Here is a 20840-nt window from a genome sequence, read left to right on the forward strand (position 1 = left end):
GACTTCGTTCCGTGTCCGGATGGGACTCTCCTTGGCGTGGAAGGCAAGCTTGGCAATACAGATATGTAGATCTTCTTCCTTGTAACCGACTCTGTGTAACCCTAGCCCCCTCCGGTGTCTATATAAACCGGAGGGTTTAGTCCGTAGGACCAACAACAATCATACCATAGGCTAGCTTCTAGGGTTTAGCCTCTTCGATCTCGTGGTAGATCAACTCTTGTACTACTCATATCATCAAGAATAATCAAGCAGGACGTAGGGTTTTACCTCCATCAAGAGGGCCCGAACCTGGGTAAACATCGTGTCCCCTGCCTCCTGTTACCATCCGCCTAGATGCACAGTTCGGGACCCCTATCCGAGATCCGCCGGTTTTGACACCGACAGTAACTGCCCGATGGTGAACATATATCGTAGCCGATCGCTTGGTGTCCCGCGTAATGCACTTTCACTCAACACACATCTTCTCTCTCGTGTAACACACGAACAACCCATGCAATGCCCACTCTCGCGCTCCACCAGCTGCGACACCGCCCGGAGTCGATGTCACCAGAGCTGCCATGCAACATTTGTAGAACGCAGTGGCCATGACACTGCCGGTTGCCGGAGCTGCAATGCATCGGCCGTCGGAGTTGACGCCGCTGCAGCTACGATGCAGCGGCCGTTGACGTCGCCGGAGCTGCAATGATGCAGGGCCGACGGAGTCGACGCCATGGGAGCTACGGCCGCCGGAGTTGCAATGCATCGGCCGTCGGAGTTGACGCCACCGGAGCTGCGATGCAGTGGTCGTTGACGTCGCCGGAGCTGCAATGATGCAGCGGCCGTCGGAGTCGACGCCACCGAAGCTACGGCCGTCGGAGTTGCAATGCATCGTCCGTCAGAGTTGACGCCGCCAAAGTTGCGATGCAGCGCCCGTTGACGTCGCCGGAGCCGCAATGCAGCAGCCACGACGCCGTCGGAGCTGCAATTTAGCGGTCGTTGACGCCGCTAGAGCTGCAATGTAGCGGCCATGACGCCGCCGGAGCTGCAATGTAGCGGCCGTTGAAGCTATGATGCAACAACCACGATGCCGGAGCTACTATGCACTATGCAATGGTCGTCGACGCTGTCGCTCGTCGGGGCCTAGGGAATGTTGGAACTTACAAGGGGCATCACTAGTGGCTGTCACCTGCCCCATGGAGCAGCTCGTGCGGGTTAGCAGCAACGGCCGGTGCCGCTCGCCATCGGAGCCTCCTCCCGCAGCATCGGAGCGGCGGTGTGTCTGGATCTCGCAGCAGGTTGCGGCTGGGCATGCCTCCCACGTCTCTGTGCACACAGCTGCGTCATGCTTGCTGCTTTGTGAGATGGGGACGAGGCGATACAAAGGAAGGAAGAGGAAGGACAGAGAGAAGATTGGATAAGATTTCTGCAATGCGGAAGTAGTGAGGCCCACGCGGGACACGCGTCATAAGAAGGAGGCGGCTTATGAGCACGTATTATTAGCCGACGGAAACAAAGTGATTTCCTTAGTCTAAACCCACCAAACTTAGTGTACACAAGAAAACCAGCACCCTTGGATCTAACCCACTTAATTATATCTAAGAGTCCATATTACTTCAATGATCTGCCATTGAAACGAATGGACGAGATTAAATGTTCTGCTAGTCTGCCACCAACGAACGGTCCCACGCATGCCCACTAATCCGCTCGCGACCTCGTACCCCCGAACCGACATCACGTCTCAGTTGAAAAAAAACGTCCCCGAGTCCACCCCTCCCCAGCTACCACAGAACTCCTCCCTGTTCCCATCGCTGCCGCCCGCCGCTCCTCCTCTCCTCTGTTACCCCGTCGCGAGGAACCAACCTCCCGAAGCAACCGGAGCGGCAAGCGGCGGAAGAATGGAGAGATGGCGTCTACGGCGACGACGAAGGAGATGGGGCGGGCGTCCTACATCTGGATCAAGCACGAGGAGGAGCGGCGCAAGGCTTCCTGGAAGGAGCCCGAGGCCCGGGTCTTCTCCGCCACCACGCGCACTGATGTCGCCGCGCTCCTCGGCGAGCCCCGCGACCAGATCCTCGTCGGTCGTGCCTCCTTCGCCGACCTCGCCGCACAGCAGTCCGGCTGCTGGGGAGTGAAACGTGCATAGATGAGATTCTCCAGATTGTTTTCTTCTTCTCTCTCCCTAGCATTCCTTCTTGCTTCCCCTCTTGTGTCTCTCGATGCTACTATATCTATATGCAGGTTTTGACATGCCTTTTGTTTGTGTTGGCAGGAACTCCAGTTCACGCTCTGTTTTGGTGGATCTCACTACGCTCAGGAGTTGTTCGATGAAATGCAAAGCCAGAGAAAAACTAGAGATGAGACACAGGTTCAGTTTTCTCTTCAGGCAAGGAATGCCTTTCTCTCTTTTGCTCTGGCCAGCAACATAGTCGGCTCCCTCTCTTTTGTGTGCAGTTACACAAATACACACATGTATGGCCTGCAGCCATGCTCAGACATCCTCAGCACACATAGACGTCGCTACAGTGCAGGGACACACACATCAGCCTACTGTCAACTCCGCATGTTACTAGACACGAGCATGGTCTATACACTGTCTAGATTGCAACAAGGATTACATTAACAGTTTGAACCGAGCTTGATTTTTTTGGTTAAGATTCAATGATGGTTTGGTGTTACTCTATTTTTACTATTGTTTCCTTATCAATATTTCACTGCTGTGATAGTGAAACATTTATCTATTACATACTTTTTCGTTGACAGCCGAATGTGCTGTTTGAACTGTTTTCCCTAGATGAAGGAAGTACAGTTTGCATGTACTAATTTTTTACTGTTAGTTCCAGATTATCCCCTTTCCTGTGTGCATTTACTAGATGTTTAAATTAATATATGGATCATCTTCGGTCCAGCATGATCTATTTAGCAAATTAAAATTTCTCATCCAGTGTTCAGTTATTTTCTCAATTTATTTGCTGCTCATGTATGTGTTAACCTGTACTGAGATTGTTTATTATATATATGTCTATGTCCAGCTTCTGTAATGTCATGCATCTATTTAGGGAAGTCATTCTAGGTAACACACCTGACTTGTATCAGCTCAAAATTGCTATTATGAATATAGTTTATTTCACATAGATAATGAGCTATTTCATGCAGTTCTTGTCCCTGGAGACTTCTCAAGTGCAACTTACGGGTATCTTGAACCATCAACACTGCCTCCAGCTGACACCACCCTAGGCTCCGGGGAGTACACCGGGCCACTGACAGCTGCGTAGGTGATGGCAGCGGGCGGGGCTGGTCTTCTTCTTGGCGCACGTGTGTTACCTCTCCAAGATCCATGAGCTTGGTGACACGTTGCTCATCCTCTGATGCTCGCTTGCTCACCCTGCTCGGCATCTACCACCATGCCATCATCATTGTCATGCTACCTCTGGCTCGCCACTGGGATGTAGTTCTCATGTGGAGTTGTTTGGATGTGCGTGCAGGTGCAAGAAATTCAGGAAGTTGGGCAAAGTAGGGTCGTTCTGGAGGCCATCACCGTTGTGCATCACCGACCAGGCAACCTCGAAGCATGCTACCTTCTTGGAAATTGTAAGAACAATTGGCACAATTATTAATCATGTTCCCTTTCTTTCCTTTGTGCTTAGCAAATGTAATTGGTTGATCTTTCTATTGTTTTTGGTGTGTCAATAGATCCGATTGTATTTCTGGGGAGCCGGGAGGCAGGAGCAACGCTGGTGATGACCCCGACGGTGGGTGACACCGCCGGGAGGCAATGCACTCCCTGGTTGTCGTTCAATTCATCAGCATTGGTGCCACCAAGGACGATCACAACAAATGATATTTTTCCTTCGATTTTCTTTCTAACGGTGGTGGATTGGTTGCTCCTTGGTGCGTGGATTTTTAGATGTAGGCTGCTGGTGAGGAAACAAAGTTGGTGAAAATATCAAAGCTGGACAAAAATAATAGAAACATTAAGCGCAGAATGTGCTGTACCTAAATTAGCTGCCTGGAAACATAGGGCCTGTGCTAAATGACTGAAGGGTGAGCAACAACTTCGAGCCGAGAATTGGAGACTGGCAAGATAGAGTTCGGCCATAGTGTACTGCCTGGAAAGGAAGGCATTGCACTGGAGGGTGGCGCAGGTGGTAATGGAGGAGGTGGCGATGAGTATTGCGTCAGGCGGCAATCGGATTAAAGCGTGGAAGATATTGGCATCGATATGAGAGTGGGCGAGAGCCATAGGAAAAAGGATCTGGTGAAGAAAGAACATAAGAGATGGGCGTGGGTCAGTTGGTGTTATCGGCCTGGCTAGGCCAACGTGGTACATGCAAACTTTTTTTTTTCTTTTCTGAGTTGTACTAGGCTAAATCTCACTATATTTGTACGTGTTCATATGTCATTTGTTTTTCAAAACAAAATAAATAATGAAAATGTAGAATAATGTAAAATCAAAATAAGCATGTTCATGAATTCAAACTCATTAAATATTTTATTTTTGTTACATATATATCCTTGTCATTTTGATGGTATAAAAAACTAATAGACAAACCACTGTTTTGGTATTATTATACATTCTTTATTTGCACTCACATATGCACTTATACGTGCACACTTTATTAGTCAAAGAAAATCATATAATCATCAAAACAAACACACAATGTAAAGAAAACAGAGTATGTCAAAAACAGGAAAGTCTGTAACAATCTGGATATTTCGAATACTTATGTAACTTCAAAAACTTTGAAAAATTAGGACGACCTGTGAAATTTGTATATTAATCTTCTACACAAAGAATTGCTATTTTATCGCTCCCTGGCTAGAAATGAGAATTGTTTTTGTGAGCGCAAAAGTTTCTGTTTTTCAGAAAGATCAAACAACTATCACCCAAGAAGATCCTAAAAGTTTTACTTGGTACAAATACTAATTAAAACACAGAAAACACAATCATAACAGTAGCATAATTATGCTAACACTCAAAAACAGAAAGCAAAAAGTAAAAATAAATTTTATTCATTGGGTTGCCTCCCAACAGGCGTTATAGTTTTACGCCCTTAGCTAGGCATAAAGTAAGGATCTAAGTTTTGTCATCTTTATTTCGAGATCCATAAGATGCCCTCATGATTGATTCATATGGTGACCTAATTCTTGTTCCAGGGAAGTGTTCCATACTCTTCCTCAAACGAAATTGGAACTTAATATAGCCTTCTTTCATATCAATCACGACATCGATAGTGCGTAAAAACGGTCTACCAAGGATATTGGACAAGAAGGATTGCAATCAATATCAAGAACAATAAAATCTATGGGCACATAATTTCTATTTACAAGAATAAGAACATCATTAATTCTTCTCATAGGCTTTTTAATAGTAGAATCCGCCAAGTGCAAATTTAAAGAGCATTCTTCAATATCGGTAAGACCAAACACATCACATAGAGATTTCGGAATTGTAGAAACACTAGCACCCAAGTCACACAAAGAAAAACACTCATAATTTTTAATATTGACTTTGATAGTAGGTTCCCATTCATCATGCAATTTCCTAGGAATTGAAACTTCTAATTTCAACTTTTCTTCTAAAGCTTTATCATAGCATCAACAATATGCTTAGTAAAAGCTTTATTTTTTCATAAGAATGGGGTGAATTTATCATGGATTGCGACAAAGAAATACAATCAATCAAATAGAAACTATCATAATTAAAGTCTTTGTAATCTAAAAGAGTGGGCACATCACTAGTTAAAGTTTTGACCTCTTCAAACTCATTTTTATCAATTTTCTCAACAAGATTTTCACCCTCCGAATTATCGGGACACCTTCTAGCTAAAGTTGACTCTTCTCCAGTCCCTTTTTCATCAATCTTAACTTTACTAAACAAGGAATCAATAGAAGAAACACCAATCATTTTAAGATCTTCATCACTTTTACGAAAGTAATCAGTAGAAAATGCTTTTTCTAAAAATTCTCTTCTAGCTCTAAGCATAGCGGTTCTTTTCTTACTTTCATCCATAGAAATATAAAGAGCTTTAATTGATTTCTCAACTTTAGGCACAAAAATTTTCATCTTGAGATTTCCCACATCATGAGAAATTCTATCAACACTTCTAGACAAATCATCAATCTTATTCAACTTTTCTTCTATGGCATTGTTGAAAACTTTTTGTGTGTTGATAAATTCTTTAATATTATTCTCAAGATCAGAGGTGTTCCTATTATTATAAGAAGGATTTCCATAGGAATTACCATAATTATTAGAGGAATTACTAGAAAAAGGCCTAGGATTAAAATTACTTCTATAATCATTGTTATTGAAATTGTTTCGCGAGATAAAATTCACATCTACGGTATCACTATTTTGCTCAATTAAAGTAGACAAAGGCATATAATTAAAATCAATAGGAGCACTTTTACTAGGAACCTATTTCATAAGAGCATCAACTTTTTCACTCAAAGAAGAAATTTCTTCAACCGAATTAACTTTTTACTAGTAGGAGCTCTTTCGGTATGCCACTGTGAATAATTTGCCATAATATTATCAAGCGATTTGGTGGCTTCACCAAAAGTAATTTCCACAAAAGTACCACCCGCGGCGGAATCTAAAAGATTACGAGAAACAAAGTTCAACCTCGCATAAAATTTTTGTATGATCATCCAAAGATTTACCCATGAGTTGGGCAATTCATTAGCATCATTTTCATCCTTTTCCAAGATTGTGCAACATTCTCATGTTGAAGTTTCTTGAAATTGATGATATGGGTTCTAAGGTAAATAATTTTTGCGGTCGGAAAATACTTAGTGATAAAAGCATCTTTGCACTTATTCGAATAATCGATACTATTGCGAGGCAAAGAAGAAAACCAATTTTTTGCAGAATCACGCAAAGAAAACGTAAATAATTTCATCTTCACAATATCATTGTCCACATCTTTTTTATTTTGCATATCGCATAATTCCACGAAGGTATTAAGATGGGACGTGACATCCTCATTAGGAGTACCGGAAAATTGATCTTTCATAACAGGATTCAGCAAAGCAGTATTAATATCACAAGATTTCACACTAGTGGCGGGAACAAATCGGAGTGTCAATAAAATCATTGTTGTTGGTATTTGATAAATCACACAACTTGGTGTTCTCTTGATCCATGGTGACTATGCAACAAAATTGCACTCAAAAACAGATCCGGCAAGAAAACGGCGAACGAAAAAGAGGGCGAATAAAATGACAATTTTTTGTGAAGTGGGGGAGAGGAAAACGAGAGGCAAATGGCAAATAATGCAAATTGTGAGGGTATGAGATTTGTGATTAGGAACCTGGTATATGTTGAAGATCCTCCCCGGCAACGGCGCCAGAAATTCCTTTTGATAGCGGCTTGAAGCTACGTCGGTATTTCCCCAAAGAGGAAGGGATGATGCAGCATAGCGACGGTAGATATTTCCCTCAGTGATGAAACCAAGATTATCGAACCAGTAGGAGAACCAAGCAACAACACGTAAACGGCACCTGCACACAAATAAAAAATACTCGCAACCCGACGTATTAAAGGGTTGTCAATCCCTTTCGGGTAACGACACCAGAAATTGGCAAACAGACGTGAATAAATTGTAGTAGATTGATACATCGAAGGCCAAATAAAATAAATAAGAATAAATTGCAGCAAGGTATTTTTCATATTTCTGGGTTTAATAGATCTGAAAATAAATGGCAAATAAAATAGATCGCAAAGGCAAATAATATGAGAAAGAGACCCGATGGCCATAGGTTTCACTAGTGGCTTCTCTCGAGAAAATTAACAAACGATGGGTAAACAAATTACTGTTGGGCAATTTATAGAACTTCAAATAATCATGACGATATCCAAGAAATGATCATTATATAGGCATCACGTCCAAGATTAGTAGACTGACTCCTGCCTTCATCTACTACTATTACTCCACACATCGACCATTATCCAGCATGCATCTAGTGTATTAAGTTCATGGAGAAACAGAGTAATGCAATAAGAATGATGACATGATGTAGACAAGATCTATTTATGTAGAAATAGACCCCATCGTTTTATCCTTAGTAGCAACGATACATACGTGTCAGTTTCCCTTCTGTCACTGGGATCAAGCACCGTAAGATCGAACCCACTATAAAGCACCTCTTCCCATTGCAAGATAAATAGATCAAGTTGGCCGAACAAAACCCAAATATCAGAGAAGAAATACGAGGCTATAAGAAATCATGCATATAAGAGATCAAATAAACTCAAATAATTTGCATGGATAAAAAGAGATAGATCTGATCATAAACTCAAAGTTCATCGGATCCCAACAAACACACCGCAAAAGAGTTACATCATATGGATCTCCAAGAGACCATTGTATTGAGAATCAAATGAGAGAGAAGAAGCCATCTAGCTACTAACTATGGACCCGAAGGTCTACAAAGAACTACTCACGCATCATCGGAGAGGCACCAATGGAAGTGGTGAACCCCTCCGTGATGGTGTCTAGATTGGATCTGGTGGTTCAAGACTCTGCGGCGGCTGGAATTGATTTTCGTCAACTCCCCTAGGGTTTTTGGAATATTGGGGTATTTATAGAGCAAAGAGGCAGTGCGGGAGGCCACCAAGGTGGGAACAACCCACCTGGGCGCGCTTGGGGGCCTAGGCGTGCGCTGGTGGGTTGTGCCCCCCTCGGGGCACCCCCAGGTGCTTCTCCGGCCCATTGGATGTCTCCTGGTCAATAAAAATTCCACAAAAAGTTTCGCTGCGTTTGGACTCCGTTTGGTATTGATTATCTGCGATGTAAAAAACATGCAAAAAACAGCAACTGGCAGTTGGCACTATGTCAATAGGTTAGTACCAAAAAATGATTTAAAATGATTATAAAACACCCAAGATTGATAATATAACAGCATGGAACAATAAAAAAAATTATAGATACGTTGGAGACGTATAAATTTCCAAGAAGGGTAAGCTTCATGGTTGTTAGTCAAGTGAGTATGGTCTTGGAGAAGCACAACTAGGCATAGTGTAGATTTGGATGCAAATAGAGGAAAAAGTATCATCAAGTGGAGCTGGAAGAAAGGAATAAGTAGACTTGACAAAACATTCTCTCATCAGTGAAATCAGTGACTCTGATTGATTTCGATCAGTGACTCCGAGATTGAGGAATCACATATAGAGCACATCAGGGGAACCGAATTAGTCCTTTTGCACTACAAGAAATATGTCAATTTGTGACCTTCTGTCAGTGACCCTGGAAAAAATGGTCATAAATCTACGACCATTTGAGACCAACTTGTCATAAGCTGTTCGGGGGGCTCCAAACCCTAAACCATAACGACCGTTTTGGTGAGAAAGGTCATAATCTCCTTACACGAAATGGTCGTAAAGCAGACAACACTGGTCCACTGCCTTATTTCTAGTTGATCACAACCAATATAGATGGTCATAGCCTTGTAAAGTGTGGTGCATTGCTATGACTAGGTGCCACCTCATCAATTTTGCCTATGTGCCATGTCCATGTGTCAATTTTTGCCTATGTGTCATGTCCATGTGTCAATTTTTTCCCTAGGTTGTGAAGTAGCCTATATTTTTTTCATTCACAAAATTCCCAAAAAATCTGGGCACTCTTTAATGTCCAAATCATTGCCTCATGACAAAATTCAGCTCCATTTTCCTATTAAATCTTCCTCAGCAAATTTTCAAAGTTTCTGTTCAACTAGAGCCGTTGTGTAGGAAGTACTAGCTAGGCATACCCTAATGAGTTAAATTTTTGCCACATCTTCTGTATGCCTAAATCATAGCTCTCCGCAAAATTTGAGCCCCATCTAACAATCCATGTGAGCTCACCATCCAATCTTTGCTCGTAATATTTTCAATTTGTGAAGCAACTATATTTTATTTTGCTTTATAATTGCTGAACATTTACCAGGACTTGACCCTGCCCGTAGAACCTCTCTCTACCAAATTTTAGCTCATTTAATTTAGCCAATTTCTCTCAATATTTTCCCCATTTTTTTGTTCAGTGGCGAGCATTGTGAAGGAAGTACCATTTTTTATGTATCCAAATGGTATGAAATTTTTGCAGTGCCTTCATATGCCCAAATTATCCTCCTCCTCCAAATTTCAGCTCAATCCATTCATTTATTTGAGCCCAGCTTCAACACCAACATTTCTGTCCTGTGTGGTATTGCAAAGCAAGTGCCACCTAGGCTCCTCCATTTGAGCTACAAAGTTGCTTGAGGTTTGAAGTCTTCATGTCAAATATAGACTATTGCTTTGAACCATCCACTGGTGTGCGTCGGTCCTAAACAAACGGTTTTAACCCCTTTCCGCGATGGCATTTGGAACTGTCGCCAAGTGAGTGTGTGCGATAGGGTGTCCTTCCCACACGACCCAGAAATCGTCGGTGATAGGCCCTCCTGGGACCTAGGCTGGGGCCGTGTGCGATTGGGCGAGGCATCGAAATCCAATCATTCCCGTAGCTATGTACATCCCACACGGTAATCCGAGAAAATCATTTCCGTAGGTATGTACATCCCACACGGTGAATCCCAGAAAATCATTTCCGTTCGTATGTATATCACACACAGTCAATCCAAGGAATACGTTTCCGTTCTTATGTACATCCCACACAGTCAATCCAGGGAAAACGTTTCTGTTCGGATGTACATCCCACACGGTTTTATGTATACACTTGTGTGTGAAACGTGTAACTATCACACTCGGTCTACCTTGGTTAATTGTTTGCTTTCATTAACTACATCACACATGATTTGATGTAGAAAACTGTGTGGCATTGGGCTATCCATCACAAGCGCTTTTACTGCCAGAACCATTTGCAAAGTTCCATGACGGTCTGTTCTATTTTTATTTTTTCCTGTAATTTATTATTCTAATTGAAAATTTTGAAATACGAAACGTGCAATTCAAATTCTCAGCACAATGGTTCAACAACGAATCCATAAATAAAGTTGCCAGTACAATATGTTCAGTAATTATAGGATTAGGCAGCAATTAACTATGATGAACCACAATATTTAAAGGCGGTAAAGGTGAAGAGACAAGTGTAAATCATTTTGACTGCCGATAGTGTTGAAGAAGCGGAATGCCCATAATGTGCCTTCCTGCATGCCATAAGCACGAACCACTTTTTTCCAACCCCTTGTGACGATCGCCAGCCCATCCTTCACCGCCTTCAGGAAGACTTCTAGAGCATTATCATGGTAGCATGAATTATATACTTTAACCTTAGTTACCTCCACTCCGGTCATGTAGTTTGCAAGGTAATCATCAGTAAATAGCTTCAGAAACCACTGAAAAGAGAAAAATATCAGATACTGAGGTCTAATAGAGTAACTTGTTGTGGGTAGGGGGAAAAGGCAACACATTACTTACCATCCTAAAGTTCATTGTTGTCTTCGACAAAGTGTAAATAAAGAGCTTAATTCCAATCACCCGTTTCTTTCGCCTAACGATCTTTCTTAGTTTCCTCACTTGACGCTTGTTCATGAATATCTCATTGCCCCATACGCAAAATGGATCGAAGTGTGGATCAGTACCTCTCATATATGTACCTACAAGCAACTAGTAAATGTTAGAAGCTAAACTAAGATTGCACAAATGATGTAAAATACAACTACCTATGTTCCTAAGTACAAGTATTTTTTTGAGATTTCAATATGAACTACATATGGATGTATATAGAATTATAGATATAGTTTAGATTAGAATCTAGATTCACTCATTTTGCTCCTTATGTAGTCTATATTGGAATCTCTAAAAATATTTTTATTTAGGAATAGATGGTGTATAAGACATGGGATGCAGCTAACCTCGACGGCAAACAACAACATCGCCCATTGTAGCCCTGTGTAAGTACATGGAAAGCCAATGTTAACTACAACATGGTTAACATCCACCAAAAATAGCAAATGGTAATAAAACGATAGCATCTGTAGTGATATCTTCATTTCGAAAGAGTAGCACGGTAGCAAAGGGACGGATTAAAAAATGGATACAATTGTTAATTGCAATAGGCTTAACAACATCCTAGTTCATGTTTTGTAAGTTTGTAGCCATTGAAATACAACTATTTAAAAATGGATACAACTGTTAATTGCAACAGGCTTAATGGCCATTGAAACTGGTATTGATAAAAAATGCAATTGGCAGAGTTAAACATCACAGGGCAGTTGCTGCCAGAGCAGATAATGGCCCAGTTGTCTATAAAAATGTAGGGAAAATAGCTCAAATGTGTTAAGCATGTTTACTACAACAAGCTTAATACATCGACAGTACAAAACATAGCTATTAATTGCAACTGGTTTTTGGTAAGATTGAACTGGTGGGTACATACTTGGTCAGTCCTGAGAGGTAGTTGCTGGGGCACTTCATCCTGGCCAGAGCCCGCCCAAAGTCAGCGGCGGCGGAGGCGAGCTGTTCCTCTGGGTCGAAGTGTGGGTCAGTGCCACTGACATGAGTACCTACAGGCAACCAGTAAATGGTAGAAGTTAAACTGCAATTGCACAAATGATGTGAAATACTGTAAGACATGGGATGCAGCTAACCTTGATGGCAAACAACAACATCAGCCGTTATGACCCTGCGTAAGTACATGGACAAGTATGTTAAGTAAAACAGGGTTAGCATCCACCAAAAATAGCAAATGGGGCGGCATCTCTAGTATATCTTCATTGCGGAGATTAGCATGGTAGCAAATGGACTGATTAAAAAATGGATAGAACTATTAATTGCAACAGGCTTAACAACATCCTAAGTCATGTTTTGTAAGTTTGTAGCCATTGAAATACAACTGTTTAAAAATGGATTCAACTGTTAATTGTAATAGGCTTAATAGACATTGAAACTGGTACTGATAAAAATGTAATTGGCATAGTTAAACATCACAAGGCAGGTGCTGCCAAAGTAGAGAATGGCCCAGATGTCTATAAAATGTAGGGAAAGTAGCAAAAACGTGCTAGGCATGTTTACTAGAACATGCTTAATACATCGACCGTACAGAACATAGCCATTAATTGCAACTAGTATTGGTAAGATTGAACTGGCGAGTACATACTTGGTAAGTCCTGAGAGGTAGTTGTTGGGGCACTTCATCTTGGCCAGAGCTCGCCCAAAGTCAGCGATGGCGGAGGCGAGCTGTTCCTCCGAGTCGAAGCATGGATCAGTGCCACTGACATGTGTACCTATAGGCAACCAGTAAATGGTAGAAGTTAAAGTGCAATTGCACAAATTATGTGAAATACTGTAAGACATGGGATGCAACTCACCTCGACGGCAAACAAAAGCATCGGCCGTTATGACCCTTCGTAAGTACATGGACAAGCATGTTAAGTACAACATGGTTAGCATCCACTAAAAATAGCAAATGGGCAGCATCTCTAGTGATATCCTAAGTCATGTATTGTAAGTTTGTTGCTGGTATTGGTGAAATTGAGTTGGACACGGTAATATTTGAACATCACACAGTGTGCAATACTGAAATAAACAAGGCACGAACATGCTTAATACATCAACTGTACAAATCATAGCCGTTGCAAGTGGTATTGGTAAGATTTAGCTGGTCAGACCTTACCTGTTAAGTCCTGGTGGTAGTCGCCGGGGACTTCATCTGGGCCAGAGCCTGCACCATGTCGGCGGCGACGGAGGCGAGGTGTTCCTCCAGGTCAACATGCACAGCGGCCATCACGCCTTGGACCGCCATCAGCTCCTGGCGGGGGGGGGGGGGGGATTTGGAGGCATGAGGATGTTTCGCAAGCGCAAGCAATCAGGCCGGGGACGTGATAGAGATCAGTGGGTTACCTGTCTGGATCCGAGAAGAATGTAGATGTGGTTGAAGTTGTGGTTCCGGCAGCGGTGGTTTGAGATGCCGATAGGGGGGGGGGGGCGAGGGAGGGGGGATACTGAGGGGAAGGGGATGTGGACGGAGGAATAAATTCTGAAATCGCGCGCCTAATGAAAATTTCGATGCAAAACTTGAAACTTGGGTGGGGGAAATACACAACGCAGATGAAGCGCGTAAAATACTCATGTGCGAGAAAAAAGAAAGTTGGCGGATCCCGTCTCCAAAAAATGTACACATGTACTTGATTTTTTTCGGTCAATGGTACGCCTGGTTTATTAGGAAATATCGCAGAGGTAACTGACTTATGGGTCATTAATGCAAAAAAACGCAGACGGGTACGACATAGAGACCGTGTGTTTTGTGATCTTCTAATGATTAACGCAAAAAAACACACATAGGCACACATGCTAATCAATGCTCAAAGCCCTCAAAGTATGTTCTTACCGACATTGTACGTTAATACTACAAACTTAAAGTACTACTGGTAATTTTCTCTAATACTACAAACTTAAACTACTTCTCACATGCTGCCATCAGGGCATGCTGGCTAGATGCCAGCGTTCTCCTTCCCGGCCTTGCAGGCGGCAGCCCACCGTGCTTCGATCTCCGCCAAGCTCTCCTCACCATGGCGTGCAGCCTCTTTTTTCTTGCGGCGGCGGGACCCTCTTTTCTTGACTGCTTTCTGCCTTTTCCGCTCCTTCGGTGCGGCTTTGGCCGCCTCTAGATCCACCACCTATTCGGCCACCGTAGCCTCAAAGTCCGCCCATGTAACTGTGTGGCCGCCAGCGGCGATGAACTCGGCGCGGTGAGATGCCATCGCTTCCTTACCATGTGTGTGGTCGTGGGCGGCGAGGAACAAGGCGCGGCGGGATGCCATCGCTTCCTTACCAGTTACTGTGAGACGCTGTTCCATGGACGACACCTGGAGAGAGCTCTGGGCCGGAGGGGCCGGGCAGCCGTACAATGCGGTGGTATTCAAGAGCTCAACGACAAACAAGAACAGAAATTTGGCTTCCCTTACAATTTTGCTCGTTCATTATCGCACACGGTTCATCTCCGTCGCTTCCGGAAACACTGTGCGCTGAGCCTATTGTGTGTTGCGTTATGATTGGCCGGAACCCCAGCCACACGGATCACGCGTGTGCATCGTTGGATGCGCCGCGATCGAATGGCAATCCACATCCCTCACATCACACCCGTGCACCTTGAAAGGATCGATATGGTTGACTAGAGGGGGGGGGGGGTGAAAAGGCAACTAACAATTTTTAGCTTTTCTTTAACAATTTAAACTTTGCTTCAAAGTAGGTTGTCTAGATATGCAACTAGGTGAGCAACCTATATGATGCAACAAAGATAGGAACACACGCAAGCAAGAGATATATCACAGATAAGATTGCACAAGTAAAGGCACGGGATAACCAAGAGTGGAGCCGGCAGAGACGAGGATGTGTTATCGAAGTTCCTTCCCTTTAAGGGGAAGTACGTCTCCATTGGAGCGGTGTGGAGACACAATGCTCCCCAAGAAGCCACTAGGGCCACCGTATTCTCCTCACGCCCTCACACAATGCGAGATGTCGTGATTCCACTATTGGTGCCCTTGGAGGCGGTGACCGAACCTTTACAAACAAGGTTGGGGCAATCTCCACAACTCAATTGGAGGCTCCCAACGACACCACGCAGCTTCACCATGATGGACAATGGCTCCGCGGTGACCTCAATCGTCTAGGGTGCTCAAACACCCAAGAGTAATAAGATCCGCAAGGGATTAGTGGGGGGAATCAAATTTCTCTTGGTGGAAGTGTAGATCGGGGCCTTCTCAACCACTCCCGAGCAAATCAACAAGTTTGATTGGCTAGGGAGTGAGATCGGGCGAAAATGGAGCTTAGAGCAACAATGGAGCTTAGGGTTGGAAGAGGTAGTCAACTAGAGGAAGAAGACACCCCTTATATAGCTAAGGACAAAAATCCAACCATTATCCACCTACCAGCCCGCGACCAGCGGTACTACCGCTCCAGATCAGTGGTACTACCGCGAGGCCACGCGGTACTACCGCAGCAGTAGCAGTAGCTAGGGCAGACCTTAAGCACATGGGCTGAGGACGGTACTTCCGAAGACGCGGTACTACCGCAAGGCAGGGAATCCCAAGCCTGGGAAGAGCGAGGATAACAGAACATCCGTGCCTACTTCCGCTGGAAAACAGACATAGCAAAAATCTGACATAGTACTACTGCAGAGTAGCGGTACTACCGCCTGGCAGCTGAGCCAGGTCGCGCACGGTACTACCGCGCAAGGGATGCGGTACTACCGCGGTAGCGCGGATGTAAAAAATTACATCCGCCCCTACTACCGCGAGGGAGCGGTACTTGGCCTGGGGGTCACGGTACTACGGCTCCATAGGAGCGGTACTACCGTGGGCACCTGCGGTACTACCGCGCCACAGCACGGTACTACCACTGGTGCCTACGATACTACCGCTCACCAGGGAGCAGTACTACCGCAAGCTAACACAACAGCCAGAACAAGGTAAAGAGAAATAAATGGAGGATGCTCCAAGGTGCAGGGGAAAGGAGGGGACTAGGAAGAAATGTGTACATGATGATTCCACCCGAACCTTTCCGACGCGGACCCCCTCTTAATAGTACGGCTTTCCTATGACTCAAATCCACCAAAAAAAAACGTAGAAAAACGCTGTCTTCAATAGTCTTCGAGGGACACCAAACCGTCTTGTGCCTAGCGAAGAAATGTGTGGGAAACTCAAGACACACGATTAGTCCGCAAACGCATTGTCATCAATCACCAAAACACCTAAGGGATAAATAAGCCCTTACAATCTCCCCCTTTTTGGTGGATTGATGACAACATGGGATTTGCACAAGGGAAATAATATTAAGCAAACGCAAACCCCTCCTCTCTAGAATATAGACGGGCTCCCCCTAGATGTGTGCCAACTAGATGGGTGCTTTGGACTGCACGGCACACATACTAGTATCAAAGCTCCCCCTATATTATAGAGACAAGGCATATCTTGCAATAGTAAGGCTAACACTAGACAAGATAGCACAAACATAAGCTCACTAAGATAGAATAGAGTGCATAAGTCTTACACCATATGAAGGATAAGTCTCGAAGGCACAAACCAAACAAAGGCAAACGAGGTCCAAACGACAAAGCAAACACACCAAACACGACACACGACTTGCAAACACGCAAATCCCTACACTCTCTCCTCCTTTGGCATCGAGATGCCAAAAAGGCAGAGAGGACACCTACACACATGGGGTGGCTCGGGCAGAGAAATCATCCCAATGCTCCCTATGCTCCTCGTCAGACTCGGCGGCGGGGACGGTCTCCTCGATGTCCTCCTCAGAACTAGTCCACTTGAAACCTTGCTTCGCCATCCATGCAGCCTCTGGCGTGATGGCATCCTCAGAACCGCCAGAGACATCCTCTCCAAAGAGCCTCATGACCTTCTTGTCGCGGCGGCGACTCTCCTTGGATGCCACGTGAGTCCTGTACTGCCCCTTCGCCTACATGCAGAAGAGAGTCTTCATCTTGTCCTTCAACTTCTTGGCCCACGACGGCTCAGAGGAAGGTGGGGAAGACCTAGCAGCACGGTCCTCAGCAACATCCTCTGCACCAGCCTCCTCACCAACAACCCTCCTAGCAGCAGACGCCTCGGCACGACTAGTAGTGTTGGCCCAGTTGGGCTTGACGCGGAGACTGATGGACTCATGCCGAATCCAGTCTGGAGCAAGGAACTCGACACCAGGGTACATCTTCTCCCAAGTCGTGGAGATCAATAGAAACAGGTATGGTCCATAGATAGGTACCTTGCGGGTGTACACCGCAAACCGAAGCTCACACCACATAACGTGTGAGACATCAAGTGGTTGAGTCTGAGACGAACGTGCCTCCGCGCACAGGAGCATCATGTCCACCAGATAGGAATGAACCTTGTCCTTGTCGCCAATGCGAGGGAACAGAGTGTTGCGGAAGATGCGATGCATGATATCCAGAAAAGAGTTCAGCACCCAAGTCGACTTGCCACTGGGAAGCACCTCTCAACATAGTACGGCTGAAGCAAGTTCTTGTTAGCAGACTCAGAATTGGCGTGGGGGCAAACACCAACGGGTGTGTGAAGCCCGTCATCAGGAACATGGAGTAGACCCATGAACTCCTTCCAGGTAGCAGACAACTGACGGCCATTGGTCATCCAGGTCATCCTCCGCTCATCCCTGGGGTGAAAGTAAACTGAGGCAAAGAACTGATAGATAAGCTTAGGGTCATAGTCAAGGTGGAAGGAGATCACAGGCTCAATAGCTAACTGCTCCACCAAATCCAGAGCTTCTCCAAAATACTCCCGAAACTTGTCCTTCCTCATGTGATTCATGTCTATCCACTTGACATCCACGAAGGTATTCTGCTTGTTCTTGATCACATCCAGATAAATGAGAGCCTGCTACTTGGTCCAAAACAACTCAGTGCCTCTGAGGATAACACGAGCATTCACATAAGGGTTGATCTTCCGGCGTTCGACATACTCATTGAGGGGAATCTCGTCCATGCCTTTAGCAGATTCCTTTTGCTTGCTGGTAGTGGTCTTGACATTGCGCTTGGTGGCACTGGAGCCCTCTGGTGCTTCATCTTGAGGATTGCGCAGTCGCTTGGAGCCAGTGTCATGACTGGGATTGGAACGGAGAGAGCCACCACCTAAGACACAAGAGAAAGCACACACAAAGAGCGAGAAGAATCAATGCAAAGACCACGACAAAGCAAGGGAAACAAGTAGAAATCATATGGGATAAATGTCACAAGGAAGAAGGGACAACAACGGTAGTGCCGCCTGGTCATGCGGTACTAAAATTTTAGTACCGCTCCTAGTCGCGGTAGTACCGTGTGAGGATACGGTAGTACCGTGGCTTGGAGCGGTAGTAAGACATTAGTGCCACAGAGCGTGCGGTAGTACCGCACTGAACGAGCGGTAGTACCGCACCGAACAAGCGGTAGTACCAAACAAGCGGTAGTACCGCAACAGAGGCGTGGTAGTACCGCACCGCGTCAGATTCGAGCCTACTTTTGAATATGAGAAGACGCGCGAAACCACGGCAGAACTGCGGTTGATCACATCTACCACGGGACAATATATCAAGTAAAAAGTCTACGCAACACTACTCTCCTAGAACCTTCTCTTGCAAAGATTTGGCCTAAAATCTCAAGAACACATGCATCTCCCCAAAAACCTAGAGACAAGAGAACCAACAAGAAAGAGAGGGATTTGGGGAAAACCTTGGTCCATGGCAAGAGGAAGTGGTGGGGAACGATCCCACCGGTCAGAATCCAAGGAGAGCAGCCGGAGATGGAGATCCGGCGAGGGACTCCAGCCCCGTTCTTGAGCGAGAGAGAGAGACGAAGTGGGGAAAACTGACGAATGGGTATGGGGGAGTTAGAACCCCTGTTCCCGTCCTTATCCCCATGCACCTCCGATAGCGTGGTAGTACCGCGTATCATCGCGGAAGGACCGCACTAAAGCGGTAGTACCACTCCCCCAGGCGGTAGTACCGCGTTGGGCCGGTAGTACCGTACACTCTATGCACGGTAGTACCGTGGCAGGCCGCGGTAGTACCGTGAGCTCAAGAAGAAGCACATTTCCAACACAAGAGAAAGAGGTCTTTGCACGGAAACTTCAAACGAACACCACACCACCCAACAAGCTCAAACAAGAGGAGAAGAAGGGGGAAAAGGACAACAAGAGACGACCACGAGACACAACCTCTCCAACGAGAGGGCGTTGGTCGGAGCCACTATAGGATCGAAAGTATGTCTAGAGGGGGGGGGGGTGATTAGACTACTTGACCAAATAAAAACTTAACCTTTTCCCAATTTTAGTTCTTGGCAGATTTTAGCTATTGTAGGACAAGTCAAGCAATCATCACACAATTCAAGCAAGCATGCAAAGAGTATATTGGCAGCGGAAAGTAAAGCATGCAACTTGCAAGAATGTAAAGGGAAGGGTTTGGAGAATTCAAACGCAATTGGAGACACGGATGTTTTTCCCGTGGTTCGGATAGGTGGTGCTATCCTACATCCACGTTGATGGAGACTTCAACCCACGAAGGGTAACGGTCGCGCGAGTCCATGGAGGGCTCCACCCACGAAGGGTCCATGAAGTAGCAACCTTGTCTATCCCACCATGGCCATTGCCCACGAAGGACTTGCCTCACTAGCGGTAGATCTTCACGAAGTAGGCGATCTCCTTGCCCTTACAAACTCCTTGGTTCAACTCCACAATTTTGTCGGAGGCTCCCAAGTGACACCTAGCCAATCTAGGAGACACCACTCTCCAAGAAGTAACAAATGGTGTGTTGATGATGAACTCCTTGCTCTTGTGCTTCAAATGATAGTCTCCCCAACACTCAACTCTCTCTCATAGGATTTGGATTTTGTGGAAAGAAGATTTGAGTGGAAAGCAACTTGGGGAAGGCTAGAGATCAAGATTCATATGGTAGGAATGGAATATCTTGGTCTCAAAACATGAGTAGGTGGTTCTCTCTCAGAACATATGAGTTGGAATTGTGTATGTGTTCTAATGGCTCTCTCCACGAATGAAGAGGAGGTGGAGGGGTATATATAGCCTCCACACAAAATCCAACCATTACACACATTTTTCCAATCTCGGTGGGACCGAATCAACAAACTCGGTCGGACCGAAAAGGTAAACCTAGTGACCGTTAGAGATTTTCGGTGGGACTGACATGCAACTCGGTAGGACCGATATGGTTAGGGTTTGGGCATAACGTAATCTCGGTGAGACCGATTACACAAACTCGGTGAGACCGAGTTTGGTAATAAGCTAACCAGAGAGTTGGTCAGGTAAACTCGGTGGGACCGATTTGCTCTTTCGGTGAGACCGAAAAGTTACAAAAAGGAAACGGAGAGTTTACACTGGAATCTCGGTGGGACCGATTCGCTCTTTCGGTGAGACCGAAAAGTTACGAAAGGGAA

At 45.0% G+C, this 20840-nt stretch overlaps 1 protein-coding gene across 10 annotated transcripts; it reads left to right on the forward strand.

Annotated features, from left to right (window-relative positions):
* The first annotated feature begins 1702 nt into the window (after positions 1-1702).
* LOC125544221 (peptidyl-prolyl cis-trans isomerase Pin1) lies at positions 1703-4436 on the forward strand. Of its 10 annotated transcripts, none has more exons than XM_048707832.2 (5): positions 1703-2114; positions 2249-2362; positions 3009-3049; positions 3133-3567; positions 3670-4436. In XM_048707832.2, exons 1-2 carry the CDS (start codon positions 1883-1885, stop codon positions 2305-2307), a joined length of 291 nt encoding a protein of 96 aa, XP_048563789.1. In that variant the 5' UTR covers positions 1703-1882; the 3' UTR covers positions 2308-2362; positions 3009-3049; positions 3133-3567; positions 3670-4436. The 10 variants fall into 10 exon arrangements, 7 of the variants coding, with proteins under 7 accessions (XP_048563789.1, XP_087403396.1, XP_048563788.1 ...); XM_087547270.1 differs by lacking the exon at positions 3009-3049 and having other exon boundaries at positions 3133-3291; positions 3462-3567; XM_048707831.2 differs by having other exon boundaries at positions 2249-2344.
* Positions 4437-20840: the final 16404 nt, after the last annotated feature.

The sequence above is a fragment of the Triticum urartu genome, chromosome 3A (assembly GCF_056163025.1).
Source record: "Triticum urartu cultivar PI428250 chromosome 3A, HENAU_Tu73, whole genome shotgun sequence".
Classification (NCBI taxonomy): domain Eukaryota; kingdom Viridiplantae; phylum Streptophyta; class Magnoliopsida; order Poales; family Poaceae; genus Triticum; species Triticum urartu.

Excerpts from the sequence above, each read along its gene's own strand:
- LOC125544221 (XM_087547268.1), top strand. The coding sequence starts at position 1,883 with ATGGCGTCTACGGCGACGACGAAGGAGATGGGGCGGGCGTCCTACATC. Across the intron at positions 2,115-2,248 it reads CGGCTGCTGGGGAGTGAAAC|GAACTCCAGTTCACGCTCTG; the intron begins GTGCATAGATGA and ends TTGTGTTGGCAG.